Consider the following 20304-nt stretch of genomic DNA (forward strand, 5'->3'; position numbering starts at 1 on the left):
GCAGTAAATCCACTGTCTTTAGGGCTGAGAAAGGTAAATCGAATAGCTTTTTGAAGAGCCAGAAGCAGAAACATATTGTTTACTCCTTAGAGCCTAAAATGTTATACAAATTGAAAACAGAATAGGAGACACTTTGTAGAATGACAGAGTCTGGGGTTCTTTTCCTTTCCTTTTATAAACAGCTTGCTTTGTTCCGTGGTGGCTGGCAGGACAGCCGGCCACTAACCTTCTCTAGACATTTGTTTTGCCTGCTGTAGAGTTGGGTCAAATGTTGGTGGTGATCTTGCCTTAAATTTTTCTTAATCTAAATAAACACATTTCTAGTGTGCAGAACTCGGCTCCATTTTTTGTGGCAAGATCTCTTGACCACCCTGAAATCATGGCTGCTGCCACTGGATTATCATGGCTCCTCACTTCCTTCTACCTTAACTACACTGTAGATTGCGAATCAGACTGATTTTTACCAATTGGCTATACCTAGAAGTATTGTTTTGCAGCCCTATAGGCATCTAATAGTGATTGCTGCAGAGATCTTGCAAACTGGTGCATGGTTTTTGGAGGCCAAAGGCATATAATTTATAAAATTGCATTATCAGTATTTTATGGTGCTGGTGAATCTACCTAACGCAAATTTGTGGGATGGTATTATTTCTAAGCTAAAAAATTCAGAGGGGTAGGTATTCCTTATTGATCACAAATAAAATGTAAAGTAGTCTACCCATCCTCCAGGTTAAAATGTCTGCAGGTATTGATACGGAAATAACCCACACACAGACGTCCTGGATCACACAGGTGACTGCAGTGTTTGGTAGATATAAATAACAAGGGACTATCCCCTCTTGGAGAAGCTGTTTTGGTGAATTCAAGTCTAAGCATGAAGCAAGCAAAACATAAATTTTAGGCCTTTCCTGTCAAACACGACGTCTCGTTCCACTGGTTTGGAAAAGATCTTAACTGTTGTTTCCCTTAGAACAATATGAAAGCCTTGGGGAAAAGTAAATTGGTGAGAGATTCAGTATGTAAAATATACAGCGCAGAATGCTGGAGAAATCTTGGTCTGGGTGTGAAGAATCACTCTCATCACGAGTTGGCAGGATTTTTATCCCTTGTTTACTCAAGACTGAATTTTGGGAATTGATCAGCATGCCTCCCAGGTGAGCTGTTCACTGGCTGTGCGATCCTGTGCTGAACTGCCGATCCCCAAACTCCAGGTGCGAGTATGTTGAGAAAATCTAATGCAGAAGGATGTGTGCCTCTGTGAAGCAAGATGTTGTCAATTAGTCCGTTGCTGGAAAATATCATTCGAAGAATATTTGGAGGAGGAAATGCCAAGTTTCTAGTTAAACTTGTTGAGTATCTCTGGCAAACTTGAATAAGAAACTTTCTCTGGAGAGACTATAAAAATAACTGTTCAAGCCAAGTAAACAATATATTCAATGTGACAACTTTTGTCATCATGTCAACTCTGATTTTCACAGATTATGATGAATGCAAGAGCGAGAAGCTAAAATAACACTAAAGGCTTGTAAACATGGGGGGAGAGTCTGGGAGAGGAACTGGAGTGAGGGAATGAACTAAAGCCATGAACTTAAAACACATTAACCTGTATGGCTTTTTCTGAATGTGGCTGGTAGAGCGTTCTCAGTCTGCTTACTTAACTAGCTTAACATCCAGCATGAAAAAAACTGGAATGGCCTAAGAGTTACATCACCATGCAGCTAAGAAAATAGTTTGAGGACCACAAATGCAATTGTTCTCTCATGCTTCACATACTTGCTGCTGACATCCTGTGCTTAAGTCCTGCATGTTGGCAGCGCTTGTTTCTGCAACCCTCTTTGAGATGTATGAATATGAAACTCACTGACTCTGCTGCAGGTGGAAAACAGGAGTCTCCTCTCATTGGGAAAGACAACATCCGTCCATAGGTATATTAGAAATTGCTCTACAGTGTCAGAAAGGACTAATACTACTTTTCTAACTGTCCTAGTTTCAGCCAGGATAGAGTTAATTTTCTTCATAGAAGCTAGTTTGAGGCTGTGTTTTGGCTTTGGGATGAGAAAATGTTGATAACGTGCTGATGTTTTGAGTTGTTGCTGAGCAGTCAAGGACAGTCCAGCTTCTCGTGCTGCCCTGCCAGCGAGGAGGCTGGGGGTGCACGGGGAGCTGGGAGGGGACACGGCCATGACAGCTGACCCAGGCTGGCCACAGGGATATTCCCTACCATATAGCGTCATGCTCAGTATATAAAGTTGGGACGAGGAAGAAGGAAGGGGTGGAGGGACGTTCAGAGTGATGGTGTTTGTCTTCCCAAGTAACCATTACGCGTGACAGAGCCCTGCTTCCCTGGGGATGGCTGAACCCCTGCCTGCCCGTGGGGAGTGGTGAATGAATTCCTGGTTTTGCTTTGTTTGTGTGCGCGGCTTTTGCTTTACCTATTAAACTGTCTGTATCTCAAACCATGAGTTTCCTCGCTTTTACCCTTCCAATTCTCTCCCCCGTCCCACCGTGGGGGAGTGAGCGAGCGGCTGCGTGGGGTTTAGTTGCCGGCTGGAGCTAAAGCACGACACTAACGTATAGGAGGCATAAGCAGACCTCAGATGCATATTCTTAGGTAGCTCAAACACAACGTGCCAACCCTGTTGTGCAGCGCTGCTCCTGTTCCTGTTCTTGCCCTCACGTTAGCGAAGGTTACCCATTAAGCCATCTTGCAGGGCAAGGCGGTTATTCTGAAAGCACGCTGCAGTGACCGAAGCTGGAGCGTGGCCTGCACAGGTAAGTAGTCTAGCAGAATTTGTGTGTCATTTCGCATAGTAGGAGCATGCTTTAAAGGGAGGGACTGAAACACAGAAGAATAATTCCCATGATAGACTGACTGCTGTAGATCAGTTTGGAAGCAGCAAATATGGGAAACATTTGCTCTCTTATGTAAACATGCTTATTTTTGTAATGCCTTGGACCTGTCTCAGAAGGGTGACCTCATGTGCAGCTGAGTAGACTTTAGTTATCTTCCTATGGATCAGTCTGACAAGTTGTCATAGATGCTTCAAATAACTTGGAAAACCTGTAATCGTCCCTACACCCTGCCCATGCACCTCAGTGGTCCACTGGAGCCCTTAGAGTCAGGCGGAAGTTAAAGCAGCCCTCAGGCTACTTTAATATATGTTGGCGCTAAGCCAGGAGAGGCAAAGCCCAAGGCATACATCAGTCGCTGTGCTGAGGCCAGCGTTGCCACACATATGTATTTTTTCTGCTGTGCTAACTCCACAGCGTTCATGCCGTAGCTTTTGGTCACATCTCACAGGATGCTTGCCTGCCCTAAGTAAAACAGACTCAGTCAGCCCCATCTTGTTTTCTAGGTAGGCTTTTTTTCCTGTCCTTCAGAGATTTTTCTGTGGTATTAGAGATCTAAAACCTGTCATCTCCACCTGGTGGGGTAGGGTGGTCCCTGCCGTCCCTGCCTCCAGACCTGTGGGGGTAGAGACCACGGTCCCTAGACTAGGAGGGGCTGAGACACTTGAGAGGACATGGGTTGTCTGAACAACTCTGGTTCAAAAGAAAAATCCGGGATTTGGGGAAGAACAAGACTGCTCCCTCCCTGAGGTGGAGCATCAGGCACAGCTGCGCAGGTGAAATCCCACTGAAGTCTGCGGTGAAGTTCTTAGTGATCCTGGCGGCATCTGGATTTGAGCCATGACACACAAAGAGCGCACTCAATATGGTAGTTGACAGAATTAATAAAAGAGGATTGTGTAGATAAAAACGGTGTGTGTTCACTGCACTCAAAGGAAGTAGTCATATAATTTCCCTATCAAAATAACACCACTACAAGGACCACAGACCTACCCTAACATAAACTCGTACTTAACAGCCTGATCAGAAACCTTAAAATTCTCTTGAAAATAGCCAAATCCTAGCTCAGATCCTGAAGTGCAACACTCTGCATATTCTGAGTAATGGAATAGTCACTAGAATATTAACAATTAAATAATAGTTCACAATTAGTGAAAACGTAAAAACTGCTGTAGCCTTTGCTGTACCAAAGGGCTTATTTGTAGTCTGTTGATTTCATCAAAATGCCATGTTACAGAAAGATGAAGGGAGCCTGTCACAGCCCATTTGAAAAGTCACTTCTTCTAGACAAGGCTGGCTGCTTTCATCCCTCCTTGCATTATCAGCTGAACTGCTGGCACCAGGTATTCAAGGAATTTCAGAGGGAAGGAGGAGAGCACAATATTTCCTTGTCACTGTGATAGATTTGACAGACCATTTGGGCAATACATCTAGCATCCCGTCAGACAAATTGAAATTTTTGGAAAGCCAACAGGCTTTAAGAACAACACTCAGCTTACTCTAGGTCTGGGATATTAGGTTATGACTAGATCCCTCTTTTGCTCATGAATCACTCACTTTCATTCTTTAAATGTGTTCAGAGAACTGGTGGTTGGGATAGTTCTGCAACAGTCTACCTGGCCTGGTAATTAAAGTGCCCACATCCATTCTTCTTTGTTCCCATATACCTGCATCTCAGGGAACAGGTTTTCTCTGCTAAAGATGGAGCTCCTCTCCAGGCTGCTGTACATCTCAGAGACAAAGGAATGCGTTTGCAAAAGCTGTTGTATGTGTGGCGTGTGGTCAGCAGGCACGGCGTTAGGAGAGATCCTGGGCTTCACCAAAGGGGGAGGTTTGGCACTTGATGACTGGAGGTGAGACAGAGAAACACCGGCTGCTGTGCCAAGTGACGTGGGCACCCTTCCTTCAGGGTGCTGGCACCCAGCGAGATCTTTGAAGTATCAAGCTGCTGACGGTGCTGTTTAAGATCGGTAAACAGGCATCCCATTTAAACCGTGGTTAGGGAAGGATCCTTGGTGCTTGGGAAAGGGAGTGTTATCAAGCTCGGGTTTGGGGAGCACAGGACCGCAAAGGACCGCCTCACTCCCTGCGGAGTGGCCACGCACAAACGTGTTCTTATGCAGAATTTGTATATTCTTTTGTAAAATCCTTCCATGTGTTCTGGGATTGAAGTATTACACGAACAAGGCTGAAAACACACTCCTACCAGTTGCCTTCCCTCCCTTTTAATGACCTCTTGCCATCCAACTGCATGCTGTCTCTCAGTAGTACAGCACAACGTGTCGGGCACATACAAACTTTGGACTTCTGCACTTCAATGACATCCTGACTCATAGGACCCTCTAAACAGTACCCTGACTTTGAAAATATCCCAGGCAGACACATGAGTAAACAATAAAGGCACGGTCCTCAGTACTGATGGGTTAATTCTTCATCTCTTCCACTGCCTATTCCCAAGGCAGAGCTTGCAAATGCTCCTAACCCTGTCATACTCTGCCCATTTTTATTTTCTGAGTCAGAAAAGTGCACGCTCGCCAGCAAAGGCCATTTCCATGCCAATTCCAAGCTTTCAAACTTCATCCACCTTTCTGTCACTTTGCCCAGGGAAGTGATACTTTACAGAGGGTAAAACGGCTTCTCACCTACTTGGAAATTGGAGAGCTCATTTTTCCCAGTCTTTTCCCCATACAGTTTATCTTTTCAGGAGAGATCAATTATGGACAACTTGTGGAAACATTTTTCTTGGTCATTATTAGGATGTGTGCAAAAGAGTTGCATTGCAATATCTCACCTCAAAGTGGCTAGGTGTAGCTAACCATATTTCTAGACTCCCATTAGGAACAAAGGAGACCTCTGACTTGTTTCAAGAACTTCTTCTCCTGTACGTAGATGGCACAACATTATTTTCCCCTGGCTGTTTTGGAGGAGTACTGGATAGCACAGGGCTTGTTTGTTTTTTTGTTTGTTTTCTATACAGGATCAGGTTTTCTGCTGATTTCAAAGAAGGTACCCAAGCTTGCACAATCACGCTTGCCAGGCTTGTATCTCCTCAGGCCCTTTACCCTTGTGCCATGCAAAGACTCAAACCAGAGACTTTCCCAGACATCAATGGTGTTACAAGGAGGAAGCAGAAGATGAAGCTGTGTCTAAGTGACTCCTTGATAAAGAGGATTAATTTAAAACTGTACACTTTGCTCATTTAACTTTTTTTTTGTGAGGAAACATAAAACACCACTGTAATTGTACTTTGGCCTGTGGGAATAATATCCCAGAAATAACATCTCTACTTAAATTCTAGTACCTTAAGATCTCTGTGGGGCTGCTGCTTTCACTGCAAGACCTATAATTAGCCATCCATTATGGCATTGAGCAGTAATCCCGAGGAAGCCCATATTTCCCCCCGAGCACCGTATCCCAAACGTGTCCATGAGCAGGTAGGCAATACACTGCGGTTCCCCCTCCTGCTCAACCCAGGCAGCTCGGGGGGTCGGAGACCCTCCCCAGTGCACCTCGCAGAGCTCTTGGGCAGGGACACCCTGTGGGACATCTCACCGCTCTCGGGGGTCTTATACTGTGTCTCACGCTGCCAACATTGGGATTGCTACACTCTAAGTCCTGAAGCTATCGTGGTGTGATTTGGGCCACTTTCCCCCTTCTTTTTGCTTTGGGGTGAGAAAAGAAAGTAGTTTTCCATTTAGGAAGGATGGGAAGACGCTAAGCCAAGCACTGCTTTGTGGGGGAAATTTTCTCAGCCTTTGGACCAAGCATGACTGCTTTGGGGATGGGGATGGCTCGCTGGTGGTCTGTGCCTCCGGGACAGCTAATGCTTTCCCGGCATGACCGGAGCGGATAATTCCAGGGAGCTTTACCGGTCAAACTGAAGACTAAGTTCAGATGGGGTGAAACCGCACATATGAGGAAGACCTGGCCAAAGGTGTTTCCTCATGGTTTTGGGAAAGATTTTAGCTTCCCTTAAAATAAATAAGTAATTTTCTCAGGTAAGAGAAATTTTCTCAGGTTTCACTTAGCAAATCCTACATTTGAATCGGTTTGTATTTTCCAAAGCCTTTTCCTAGTTCTAATGTCTAAAACCATTTTCCAAATTAGAATTGAATTTGTAAATGGTTTCAGTTGCTTGGAAACAGTGTTGGCAGGGTTTGCATGTGTGTATGTGAACAAATTACTGGCTGAAAAGACTGCCCCTTTTTATGCGTAACTTTTATTAACATTAATGCAAACTCCTTGGCGAAAGTGATTTGAGGACTCTGTGAGGGTGGACATGGGGCTGATGAGACCGGTCCTCATCTCGACACGCTTACAGTGCTGAGACCAACCTACAGACAGTCCTCAAATGTGGCAGACTCCATCCCCTGTACAACTTCCTCTGAACTACCAGCCAGCCTAAACACATGTTTAGAAAAGACATTGAATCCTTGGTGTGACTGCTCTGCTCTGACTTCCGATGGCAATTACCAGGAATGCAGGCTCTCCAAGGCTCAGCGGCATCAGGAATATTGTTTCAAGACAGGTCTTGTGTTATACCCTCGAGCTTCGAGTGCAAGATAAAGTAAACAATGTTTTTTACAAACACTTCATTACTACAGATCAATGCCACCACACACTCAAATTTGCTTTTCCCAGATTCAACATAATGGGGACAAAGAGGGTTTCTATAAAGTACTGGAAATTTGGGGTCAAGGGCATGAAGGCATGCAGTTGGTGTAATTCTCTGCTAGACTTTTAAATGTGATTATTCCTCACAAGTAATACTGTATGTTGATCCTCACCAGCCTACTACCACTGTAAGAAACAAATCTGTGATGTGCCTCAGACGCTGATGTACTTTGACTTCACTTTGTCAGGCATTTTTAAAAAAGAAATGGATACAGAAATAAGGAAGTTTTGACTAAAAGTAGAGGTCAAGTTTTTCTGAAACTCCCGGTGATCTTCCTTTCCATGCTAACACTGAGTTTAAGGTTTGGACAAAGATTTAGATTAAAACTTTAGTCACTGCAATAGGCCAGGCCTGAAAAAAGCATTTTGTGTTACTGGTTAAATGCAGTTTCTTTATCTAGCAGTCATAGTACATGTTGAAGTAAATCTCATATTACTTGTTCTGTAATGCCACAGGCCTGATCTTGTTCCAGGCTTCTTTGGAAACGTGAGGGTAAGCTGCATAAGGCGTAGGAAATGTGTAATAATAATTTTTAAAAAATTGAGCGAGCTCACTTTTTGGATGTTCAATGCTTTTGGAGCTGGAACTCAAAAAAAACCCTGCTTTGGTGTTGTTCCTCAGTAATTTTATGACATTCTGTTCTCACTACGATTTTCTTAAAAGTTTGCTAAGAGCTAATAATTGGTTCATATTCCTGATATTAACTTATCTACATAATTTTGATGGCCTACTAGAGTGTTGTAAAGTGATCATATTTACGTTCAAGTTAGGAAACCACTATATGCAGTAGCAAACATAAAAATTGTGATTACTTGGAGAGCTGGGAACCACCATGGGAAGTAAGAAAGAAGAAATTAATGATGTTCTTAGGGAAAAAGAAGTCATCTAATGACCAGGGAGCCTATCAGGAGCTTTCTGGAGTTGTTAGCTTACAGCTAAGCAGTTATTCTAGTTGCTGGACTCAACAAGGGCTCAACACAGCTGCCCACACATAGGTGCCTGGTGCCACCTGAGATGTCCTATGGCACCCTGCCTTGACTTCAGGGTGCCACTCCAAAAGGCTGCGGGTTCTCCAGGTCCTGTGTCAGACCTGCCAGCCCCACATGGACATCTCACTTAGCACATCTCACATATGCGGGGCAAATTAATACAGCTCTTCAGAAGGATCTTTTACTCATTTGAAATCACAGGCTGAAAAAAAGCAACACTGAACCATCTCATCCTTAGGACCACATAAAAGCAAGATGCAGAGCGATTTTCTGATTTCAAGTTATGATGGATGTCAGGGAAAGAAAGCAAATATAAACTTCCAGTGGCTGATGCCCACACAATTATTTATTCCTACATGAACTGAGGGTGAAAATACTATTTTTCTGACTTCACACTGGCTACAAGAGATAAGAACCACATCATGTGGAGTAGTGCCTCACAGAGTCAAACTAGCTGTGTGTTTACCTATAGACTGAACATACATGTAGGGATTATATCATATAATAAATAAAAATCATCAAAGACATGCTTCCTCTGACTTGAAAGCAGGCCTGCATTTTGAGAGGATGGTAAAAATCTGGGGCCTCACACAGTATTTCTGTCAGGTAAAAGGGGACAGGCTGGGGAGGCAGAGACAAACCTGAAAACGCCTTGTTTCCCCGGGCAAACGGAGCCTGTTACCTGTGAGCACGGTGACTGTGGCTTCTAAGACCTCTCCAACTCTTACTGAAAACGTCCTCATCAAAACTTTTTCGTGACAACGGCTGCGATTAATGTGCAAGATGCACGGGGCAGACAGAAGTTAAGGAGCAAAACTGCCTGTGCTCAGGTCACCTCAGCTGTGCACTGATCAGCGTCGTACTTGGGGCTCTCTGAAATCTACAGGTGGCTCCGTGTTCGATCATTTCGTCTTGAACAACAGCTACAGTATGTTCACCCTGTTTCTCACTCCCTTCTTAATAGCTGGAAATTAACACCCTTGACACCCTCTTAAGCCACACTGTTTGGCAACTCTTTACAGTGCAGGCAAACATTTGACTCAAGTGTTAAATTTGCTGGGTGTTGTACAGTACACAAATAAAGACTGTCTCTTCCTCAAAGATCTTACAGTCTGAAAGATAAGAAGATGAAAGAGTGCTTGGGAAGGTGAGTAACGAGGGGGACTGCGGGAGGGGTTCGCCTCAGTTAAAACGTAAAAACCTCTCATCTCCTGGAAATCACTTAAAGAACATAAGGTTTTTGGTGCTGAAAGTGTGAATTTTTTGTGTATAACAGTTCTGCAAGTAAGAAAAAATGGTGAAGCTGTTGACATTTGCTTGTGCCTGGTTTTGTTAGGATTCAGGTAGCGCCTTGCTGCTAATGCTCCTGACACCCCAAGCCGGCCACTGTGCCACCCCTGCTGCAGCCGGCCTGCACAAAGCCGAACGTTCTCGCTCGAACTACCGGTCCTGCTCCGAGGGAAACACTCTTGCATCAGCATCCTGACATCCCTTCTCTTCCTATAACCAACTTGTTGGGTTTTAACCTTGAGAGGGGTTAGAGGGAGAGCTTTAGAGACCAGAGGTCTCTTGTATATGGCAGAAGACACTCATTTCAATACAAGAAATTGTTAGACATTTTTTGCTTCCATATACTTAGGAAAGTTATGAGTCACAAAGTAAGCAGAAATAAATGTGATGTAATCAGCACGTGCAACTTTCCCTGATTCAGTTGTGCAAATATTTCTCCAAACCGAATGTATCTATCTTCAGGCATCAAGCACGGGTTCAACGCAAGGACCGCCTGGCCGCGAGGGCACCAGGCTGCTCTCTCCCTGGGAAGCAGTAGCTGGGGCACAGCGGCAGGGTACTCAGCGCTGCCCTGCGCCTCTTGCTCATCTTTGCCTCCAAGCTTCTAGAAGCAGAGTTTATTGTTGCTGGAGAGAGAGGGACTCGGCATCAGGTAGCGCAAACTTTTCTAGGGTGCAGGTATGGGGTGGTGGATGTCCCCAGGTCGTAACTTCCGTGTGTGTCACCTCCCAGATGACACTTGCATCCCCCAAAGAAAGGACAATGATTTATTCCTCTCTCATTCTTAATGTGGTTTAGCACACATCAGATGGTGCCCCTGTTGGTTTTGGGATCGTACCAGGATAGCTTGTTCCTCAAACAGTGTTTGAGATCAGACTTATCCCAGATCACACAGATGACACAGCTGACTTTGCCTTAGCAATGCCAGAACAGTTCTGATATTAATAGGAATGATGTAGCTGCAGCTTCTCTTTGCAAAGCGTTAGCAAAATGCCACTTGCATATGAAATGAATGATCCCCAGCGTAATGAAGCCATGTGCCCTTTGTTTGCACGTAAAAGCAAAGCGTGCTTTTGTTTTGTGCATCCCAGTGACACACTTGGAGCCATCTGTGTTTTAATTTCAGGCCAGTGAAAACCAGATTTTCCTTTTGCTAGAGTAGCTGAAAGGTTGGTGGAGCAGGAGGCAGCTAATGCCAAGGTAAAACTATGCATGTTTCTTGTCATATGTCTTCAAGTGATACATTCCAGAGTTGTTCTTTATTTAATCATCCAGAGATAAATAAGCTGCTACTTATTACAAGCTAATTACTTTTTTAAACAGCACAGCTAAAGGATAATCTGTGCTACAGAATTCCTAGTGGCAAAGACATCCAGGATTTTTTACATGTAAAATCATGAAACTGCTGTGATGCTTTTGAAGTTTTAACACACACATGCATTTGCTTGAAAACTACTATGCAAGCAATAAACACTCTTGTTTGGGTCCAGTCCTTCAAGGAGCAACACAGGTAGTTCTGCACTTAACTTCGGGGCTCAGTCCTAGCAAGTCTGACCCGGCTGATAACATTTTTGAACAACGTGTTTATCTCTCAATGAAATAAAAAAAAATAAGTCAGCGGTTTTAGTATTGATTAGTCTCGTCAACAAAAACTATGTTCACGGCTAGAACACTAAAGAGTTGTGCGCAGGAAAGAGGCTTAACAAAGACACTTTGAAGGGAAAAAACCAACACAATGCCTTTTTCTTTTGCTCCTCTAATTGCTGCAGATGTTGTGTAGTCGGACCTATGAAAAGTTAAATATTATGTCTCTGTAACATTTTTGATCTTCATTAATTATAGCTCAGAAAAGCTTACAAAAAGCAGCCTGCCTCTTTAATACAAATAAGATTAATTGCATGGTTGTTCAGAAAATGAACCACCAGTAGTTAAACAAAAAATGTTTGTCTTTAAGCAGCCCTTGGATGATTTTTTTTAAAAAAAAACTGTTACAGGAAGTGAAGAGGCTGCCAAATTACCATGCCCGTGAGCCCCACTCTCATTATCAGCCTAAACGAATGCACACACCCCGCCACTTTCATCCTCTTCCAGGTCCAAGAAAAAGAAAAAGGAGGCATAAAAAAAAAAAAACAACCTTCCACACAAAGAGGTGTCTCTGAAGTCTGGAATGCACCCTGGCTGTTTGAAGACAAGATTTATACCTGACACCCTCCTTTAAGCTCGTTGTTGAGACTCGCCTGCGTTCAAATCAACCACAGACTGGCTGCTGCAGGTACTTCATCTCACAACGACCACATCACCTAAGATAAATGCACCAGGAATTGCTATCACTTTGAGGTGAAAAGAAAGAAAAAAAAGAAAAAAAAGAAAAAAAAATCACCCCCCTGATGCAGATAGTGGGTGGAGAGAAGAACAGACGGGCAAGGCGGCATTCGCGGGGGTGTGCCCGGGGAAGGAGCCGGCGATGGCCGACGGTCTGCGGCACGGGGCGCAAGTATGAAATGGGTTTGGCCGCCTGTGCCGGCACCTGCGTTTCGGCACAGCCCCGCCGCGCCTCCGGCAGCCAGGCTGCGGGACCGGGCGCCGGGCGGGATGCCCACGCCACCGCCACTGCCAGGGAAGCAGTAGCGTGCTCGCTGCTTGTGAGGGACTGGAAGGAGGTTTTTGACCCGGTGGGAGGTGAGGAGAAGGATTGCGGCATCAGCTCATGCCATCCCCGGGGTTTCTGAGACAAGCCTGGTTTCCTCATTTTAGGCGTACCCATCGTCTCCCTAAGCAAGTGGTGGTTAGACACTTTCGTTCAGCCTCTTAAATTCCTCTGGAAGAAAACCCTTGGTAGCAGGACTTAATATTACGCTGAACCCATCTGATGGGAGGCAAAGCCACAGACCACTGAGATCTGTGAAGGGAACGAAAGGAGGGAAAGAAGAGAGTGCTCGGGACAGTGTCAGGACGAAGAGAAACAACTTAATGCCCCAGAGCTCAGGCTGCTGAAACTCTAGTATTAGCAGATAACACACTAATTACCAAAGGCTTTGAAGTGACATGGGCAGAAAAGGTCTGTCATAAAGAGAGAATAACACCCGACAATTTGCAAAGGTATTTATTTTCTATATCGTTGTATAGCACAAAGGCCGAATAAAAGCTGGGCATAAGGATGCCATTCGTGGTGCAGAACCAGTTAGAGGGTTTTCCAGGGTGGAGAATCGTCATGGCATTTGGAATAATGCTGTGTTACTACATGGCACTCGAAAACATTTGTGAGGAGATAGTCTGAAACCACACTGATAGAGAAAAGAAGGCAGAAAAATCACAGATATAATATAAAACTTAAAATCAGAAAAACTTGCCCTTCTCAAGCATTTCATAATCTCTATCTTTGATCCCAGGACCCAAAGGCAATACAGGATTAACAACAAAACTAAGGATGCTTAAGGGTTGTTCTAGCATCGCAAATTGGCCCTGCCATTGAGGAGGACCCATCAACATGTTCTGGATTTGACCCAACAGAAAGCTCTAGATCTGGTTTTCTGATTCTCCTTTTTCAAGCAGTTAGGAGCCAGGCCTTTATGGGGCTTCTTTGAAAATTTCTGGGTTCACAGGGATGTTTGGGATGTTGAGATATGGGGAAAAGGAGCTGGTTTAATCCGTTTCAGTTATAGACCACATTCTATATTTAGGTTTTTAAATTATGTTTTATTAAGAATGTAAATGATGAGCATTTCTAGGACTCCAGGTACTTGCATGTCCCAGCTAGCACATAAACCTCATGCCATTACACATCTGAATAAAGCAGGTTAAGTTCATAGCAGATTTAAAATAGGGCAAAAGGGAGGGTGGGAAGAGAGCCTGTACAACATGTTCAACATCTACCCACTAGGATGGGAGGAGATACATCTACACTCAAGCTGAACTGAATCGACGTAACTGCCTGTGGAGCTGCAGCATCAATCTCAGCTTGGCCACAGGTATCCTGTTCTATTTTCACATTTGAAAGATTTGCCATTTATACTTTTTTTTTTTTTTCCCGTTGGGGTATTCTGTTGTTTGGTTGTTTTTTTCCCCTTGGAGGATGATGTCTTCTATCTGGTGCCAGCAGAAGGTTCTCAGAGAAATCAGTTCATCAACCCATGACCAATGTATTGAAAAATGGAGCATGGCTCCACGGCAGCAATCACGGGAATCCATTGTGGACACTTAGCCTGGAGCCTCCATAATTTCCGACACCAAGCATCTGAGGAAATAGCATTCAGTATTTCATTCTGACAATTCAGCTCTTGACAGCACGCTACAGAATGCTGCTTGAACCCAAAGTCAAATGCAATAACCAGAAGACAGGTTTACAAAAAAAAAAAGTGTTAACAAGGCCACTTCAGCTTGCCCTATTTCACAGGGAGCCGCAAGAAACAGAAATACGTGGCTCTAGGCAGTTGCTCCATTGCCACATGCCTGTTAAAAATAACTCACTTATTTTTCAAGAAAGTTACAGGCAATATCAGGGCCTCCTGGCCTAATGAGAGCATCAGCAATGAATTAAGCAGTAAATGCCCTGGATTCCCCAGCAATTCCTTCTCCAGCTCCCAGAAAGAAGCCACCTTCTTCCTCGTCCTCCAAACATTTGCTAGTTTTGTCCCCATTCAGTCCTTTGCCTTGTATTTATTTAGCTTCCCTCTCGACACATGCGCTCTGTGGTGCTGATGGCTCCTCCTCTTTAACTCCGCGTTACCCCTCTCGCCGCCTTTTCTGACTCTGCTCCTGCTGGAGCAGCACACTGGTGGGAAGCAGGCAGCACCCCTTGCCCCTGCCCGCACCCCGTGTCCCCGCTCGTGTCCCCGCGGCTCTTTGTACACCGGGGAGCCCGAACAGGATTTGAACATCCTTTCCTCCGGCCCTCACGTGCGCTGCAATCCTGATCCACTGCTCTACCTGCTCCCTTCATCCGGCCGTTCTCCACAGGCGTTCAACTCTCCCGTAAACTGAAGGTGGCAAAGACACACCGGGCACGTGCTGCCTCTGCATCAGAATGATCCAGAGCCGAATCCCAGGAAACTCACCTTCCCCTGCTCGGGGCCCATTGCCACCAGGGCAACGTGGCATGACGCATCGTCGGGCTCTGCCCGCGAAGGGGTGGGTAGGGTCAAGATCGTCTTGCAGAGTGAAGTGTAACACCACAGTCATGTCCATGGCCTGTGAGGGCTGTGAGAAGAGCCCCTCCCTGCCTCCTGGCACTCCCGCTCCTCCCCGAGAGTTGAGGACAGCCTGCCCGGTCCAGGCAGCCCCCAGGAGTCCCCCAGGCCCTGGTCTGGGGTAGCTCTTAGAAGATGGCTTAGCCTGACTAAATGCGTTGCCCTGCGTAAGCGGCGGAAAAATCACACTTGTATCTGTAGCAATGTCTTCTATAGCAAAACGCAGTAATAGAAAATGACTTATTTCCGTGACTGTTTGCTTGAAGTAAGTAAAGGGTTATAGAAGCAACATTTCTGGAAGGTACAACTATGAAGTGCACAACAGCAACTGAGGAACTACATTTCTTTTGCAGCTTGTCTAAAATGTCACACTGTGCAGAGACCTGGGGGCATGTTCTAGTGATGTGCTTTAAATGGTGAACAGCGAAAGCTAATTCTTCTCCAAAAAAGGATGCAAGCAGGAGACTTGTTTAAAGGACAAAGCTTTCGATGGATAGCAAGTGCTTGTGTTCGTATGCGCGCTGAGGTTACTTTCACAGTCAGTTTTTGGCTGTCTTGGCTCTGTCTTCTAAGATACCTCCAAAAACTCATGTACGCGCCTAAGTAAGTGCCAAATGTGTATACCGCATCTCAACTTCAAGAGCAAGTGACAGTTAATTAAAACCATGCATTACAGAGACCTCATCCTTTCATGATAAACGATAGTACCAACAGTTGAGTTATTTTTATGTTGTGCTTAATTACGTCAAAGCTCGACCCACCAGTGCGCAAGGGAAAGGGTAGCATTTTTGTTTGTTACTAATAAGCCGTGTTTTGTACTTTTCTTCTGCACTATTGACGTGTAGTGAAGTGACCAAAACCCTCATAAAACCGTTTCATTTTTGTTGTCATGTCATGACATACTGGGTATACAAATCCGTTTAAAAAAGCCATAAGACCTCCCTGCCTCTTGGCACCTCATGGTGATGTAAGTTTAAGGCTTTAAGGGAACAATGACTGAGTTTGCCTGTTCGCATGGAGCCAGTTCTGTGCGTTTTCCTTGCTCGGACCGTTACATGTATAAAGCTCCTCACCTGAATCCCTGAGGTCCTGTTTATCTCCCGCACATTTATTCTTCTTGTAGGAAGAAGCCAAAGCTGGATACAGAGCTACAAAATGGCTCCCTCTAATTTATGTGCCTAATAAAACAAACTTCTCCAAAAGGGAGTAACTTCAGTCTTCAAAATGTAAAGACCAGATCGTGCTGTCCCTGCCCATGGAGCAGTATCAGCAGCTGAAATCAGTGGGCCTACTAAGAGAAAAGTGTATTATTGCACTCAGCAAAGTCTCCTAAATAAAAACCAAAGAGTCTACAATAAAAGTGGTTTTTTGAAGTCTACCTTCAGTGTTCAGAAAATATTATAATTCCTGTAGACCATTTTTACTTCAAAGCAGTCAAAAGGCTGGAAATGAAAACCTAAGACAGCCACATTTATACCACCTATATTACTCCTTCACTGAAGTTTTCCTCTGCAACATCTTGCTCCTGAATCTCAGCTGTGCTCTCTACATGCACTCTGAATAGCTGTTCTTGAACAAATTAAAAACTATTGCTACTCTTCTTAGTAAGCACTAAAGGCTTGCATACAGGGTATGGTTAGCACATTTCAGAGGAGTATATGGTTACCACAGATCAATTTATTAGTGGGGTAGTATGACACACTGACTAAAACGGGACAACATCAAATATCCCCTCCATTTAATTTGAACAGGGAGCTGAACTTCGAACTCCTGTCTCTCAAGAGAGTGCCAAAACCACGGGGTTATTGGATATTTGTGGGAGGACTTTTTTTTTTTTTTTTTTTTTTAAACAGGGTGTATTTCCCCCAGTTTTAACTGGATTCCAAAGCAAACGCTGCTTGTGTGGCCATAACATAATTTCCCACCCGCCCTCCCCGGCTTACCTGTGCACTCCCCAGCCCCTCTCCCCAGCAGCCCTGCCCACCTGGACGGTGCAGGGAGGAACCAAGTCCCCAGAGGTTTCATGGTGCAGGTGGCCGGGCCAGGGGACCTGGTGTGCTCCAGGGTGGGAGGAGGCTGCAAATGGCAGACAGGTCTTTGCAAATCTCCTAGTGGGGAAAGCTTCAGCTGGAGCTGGCAATCAGACACAAGACACCGATCCATCAGAAATCAACCTTCATCCATGCTGGTGCTCCTGGAGCTACTTGCCTCTTAGCCCTCCCTGATTTAATCTGCCCTGGGCTAATCTGTAGCACATTTGTCCTAAGCAAGCTCCCTGTTTTGGCAGGGATCAGGCTGAGGACCAGATTCACAGCAGGGGCAGTGCTGTGATGGACTCAGTGTTCCATGGAAGCCACAGGAGGTGGCAGCACCCTTCCTACAGCCAGACCCTGGGGAGAGCTATATGCCTCAAAACAGAGATCCTCAAAAGCCAGCAGATATGCTTCGTCCATGACCCTGGCAAGGCTTAGGAACCTTGCACGGCTTTGCTGTCCAGTCCCCCAGGTTCCCCACAAAAACCAGCCTACAGAAACCCTCTTACCACCTCTCCATACCTTTGCACCTAATAACCCTGTCATCCATGGGGTGATGCATGGCCAAATGCTTCTGCCTGTCTGCAGAAAGGATGCTCTTTTATTTGAACAGCAGTTTGGAAACCTTTCCCCTTGGTGGCTGGGAGCAGGCTGGGAGGGCTCCGCTGAGAGGGGACAGCCCCAAGCCCCGGGTCAGGCAGTGCGGATGCAGGGGCTGTCCAGCTCCCTCTTGTTGATGCTTTTCTGCTTTGCATGAGACAGTTTTTTTCTCTTTCTCACTCACACGCATGACTCCTAAACCTAGCAACTGGGGCACCACCTGGGACAAGGCTTGGAAACTGAGCTCCAGTTCTTACTCTGACAAAAATTTAAATATCTTATGTTGAGTATTCCCCAGAGCCCACATCTCCCTACACCCTGGCAAGTACCCTAGCCACCAGGCAGCAGCTCTCCAAATAATCGCTTATGCCTGGGAAAATGTAACAGCTAAAAAAAAAAGAGAAATGGACAGACATCTCTTCCAGGTGTGGGAGAAACAGCTAAAGTCTCCCCAGGCTAAGGAGCACATCAAGTCCAAGTCTCCCACCTGAGTTCCCTAAGCGTGGGCAGCCATTCTCGTTGGCAGGAGTTACACGTGGCGCATGGGTCTGTTCATCCAGTGCAGGCCATGCCAGGTAAAGCGTGTCCAGAAGCACACGTTCAGACATGCAAGGAACTCAGTGGATGCAAACGTGGGTGTTAAGGAATGTAGGTACCTCTGGGGTGAAGGTGCAGGTGAGCAACGTTTCTTAGGATCTAAATTTAAGACTTAGCATGTGAAGTGACAGGTCTGCTAGACACCCAAGTTCCTCTGTGGGATGAAGTCCATGAAGATGATCTACCAGAAAGTATCTGCTTCCCACCTCGGAGTGCTCCTGAATCAGATTCAGAGAATGCCTGCTATTCTACACCTTTTTCACACACCCATCACTAATTGCTCTCCTGTGATTAAAGAAAGGTGTTTCACCTGTATACACAAAAAAGGGTGAAAACTACAGATGAAAAATACTGTAAACGTAGCTGTTCATGAACTTTCATCCATTCTGCAAAATGGACATGTCTATGAAGCTAAGCAAACGTCTGTGTGCAACACTGGTTAAATTAGTCCAGCTAGCGTGGGTAAAGATAGGGAAGATACCACAGATATCAGCTTTGCTTCTGTATGTATCTCTGGAGAACTTGAGCTGTTAGCACTGCCTTTGCGCTTGGCTTTGCAAGGGGAAAAGCAGATGCCTTCCTCTTGCATTCATTTTGATTAAACTAATACAGTTCTGTCACTTCATGCAGCAATTGTTCCCTTTCTTCAAATTTCTGTCCGGTTCAGTCACAGGCAACAGCAAATAAAAGTAGAACATCAGCAAATTGTCAAAAGAAATGTCAAAAACACTCACGACACCAGGGAAGAGGAAGCATCTCAAGTCTTTCCACAAAATTTGTTTTAAAAGGGATGAACAGAAAGTTCTGAAGGAACAAAACAAATCCAGACACCATGCTTCCCTCTCATTTTCTTTGCTTAGGTGTTTTACAATACCAAAAGAAAAAGCCACGTGCGCATACAAAAGATTACTTACTTTGGGGTGGTAAACACATGTATCATCCCACCGCTTTTTTCTTACTTTTGTCACATATTTTTTAAGTAATAACTTTGCCACACTTCTTACGTGCATCTCTGAAATTCTTCAGGGATGCTTGGATAATTAGGAAGAACCTACTGAATTAATAAGCCAGAGTACTTTGCAAAGGCATTAAAATAATGTGAGAGGCACACCCAAGGCTGTGCTGTGGGTGAGCGACGCGTGGAGTTGAGCTCGACTACAACGTTTCGCTGAAAGCAAGCATTCCCTTCCAAAGCAGACAGTGGCTCTACCAGCCGTAAGCCCATCACTTCTCAGTCGCAGACTCGTACAATGATGCTGTACAAAGCCTTTTGAGCCGCTACAAACCACAACAAGTTCAAAACCTGACTCATGTCTAGAACTTCAGCTCGCTCGCTGTTACCGGCTTAGTCATTGCCAGCAGCCCGACATGCATCTGCTAATCCTGCGGTATCCTCAGCACCGTTCCCTCCTGTGGGAAAGCCCTGGTTAGTCAGCCTCGCAGAAAGGTAGGGTATTGTGATATTTCTCTTACCATTGTGCTGCTTTGTTCTTCTGGCATTCCCATCTTAATGACGGCGTGAGCTGTTGGCCTTCCACTCTTTCTTTGTGCCTATGTAAATTTAGTGTTTGATGCTGAAGAGGCGGAGACGATTTCTAAGTCAAGGGGCAGGTGTGAGTGAAAGGAGCAACCCAAGAGCCAAACTATTCAAAAAAGAAACCTTTAATGTCTCATCAGCTCAGCACTTGAAAAAAAAGCCTTCATAACTTGCCCTGAAAACTGGAAAAACAGGGTGTCTAGCTATAATTTAAGACATTAATAACAAGAAGATATTGCAGTTCCCTGACATATTTTGACTTCTGCACGGCAAAATGCTATCTTAAAACTAGGACTGATTGCTAATATGTGAAACACTGTCAGTGACAGAGAAATTACAGAAACATTGATTTGCTCCTCATTCACCAGTCAAAATTTCAACATATTTGGAAAAAAGAGCCCAGGTTAAATTTTAGAGCACACCTGAAAAAAATTGATCTTTTGCTTTGTTGAACAGACATACTGACGAGTATTTTGGCATGATCGGAAATTTGAGCATGCTTACAGTATTTTAACAACTTTACAGGACTGACCACAGTCTTCAGAGG

At 44.9% G+C, this 20304-nt stretch overlaps 1 protein-coding gene across 1 annotated transcript in view; it reads right to left on the minus strand.

Annotated features, from left to right (window-relative positions):
* The window catches only part of EDAR (ectodysplasin A receptor), a gene marked incomplete at both ends in the record, with an annotated part of 62411 nt that extends 42685 nt beyond the window's left edge, over positions 1 to 19726 (minus strand). The window contains one exon of the mRNA XM_082014189.1: positions 19694 to 19726. Within this exon, the coding sequence (XP_081870315.1) occupies positions 19694 to 19726 (33 nt within the window). The remainder of the gene's footprint in view (positions 1 to 19693) is intronic.
* Between the last annotated feature and the right edge of the window lie 578 nt (positions 19727 to 20304).

The sequence above is a fragment of the Phaethon aethereus genome (assembly GCF_964289735.1).
Source record: "Phaethon aethereus genome assembly, chromosome: 1".
NCBI classification, from domain to species: Eukaryota; Metazoa; Chordata; class Aves; order Phaethontiformes; family Phaethontidae; genus Phaethon; species Phaethon aethereus.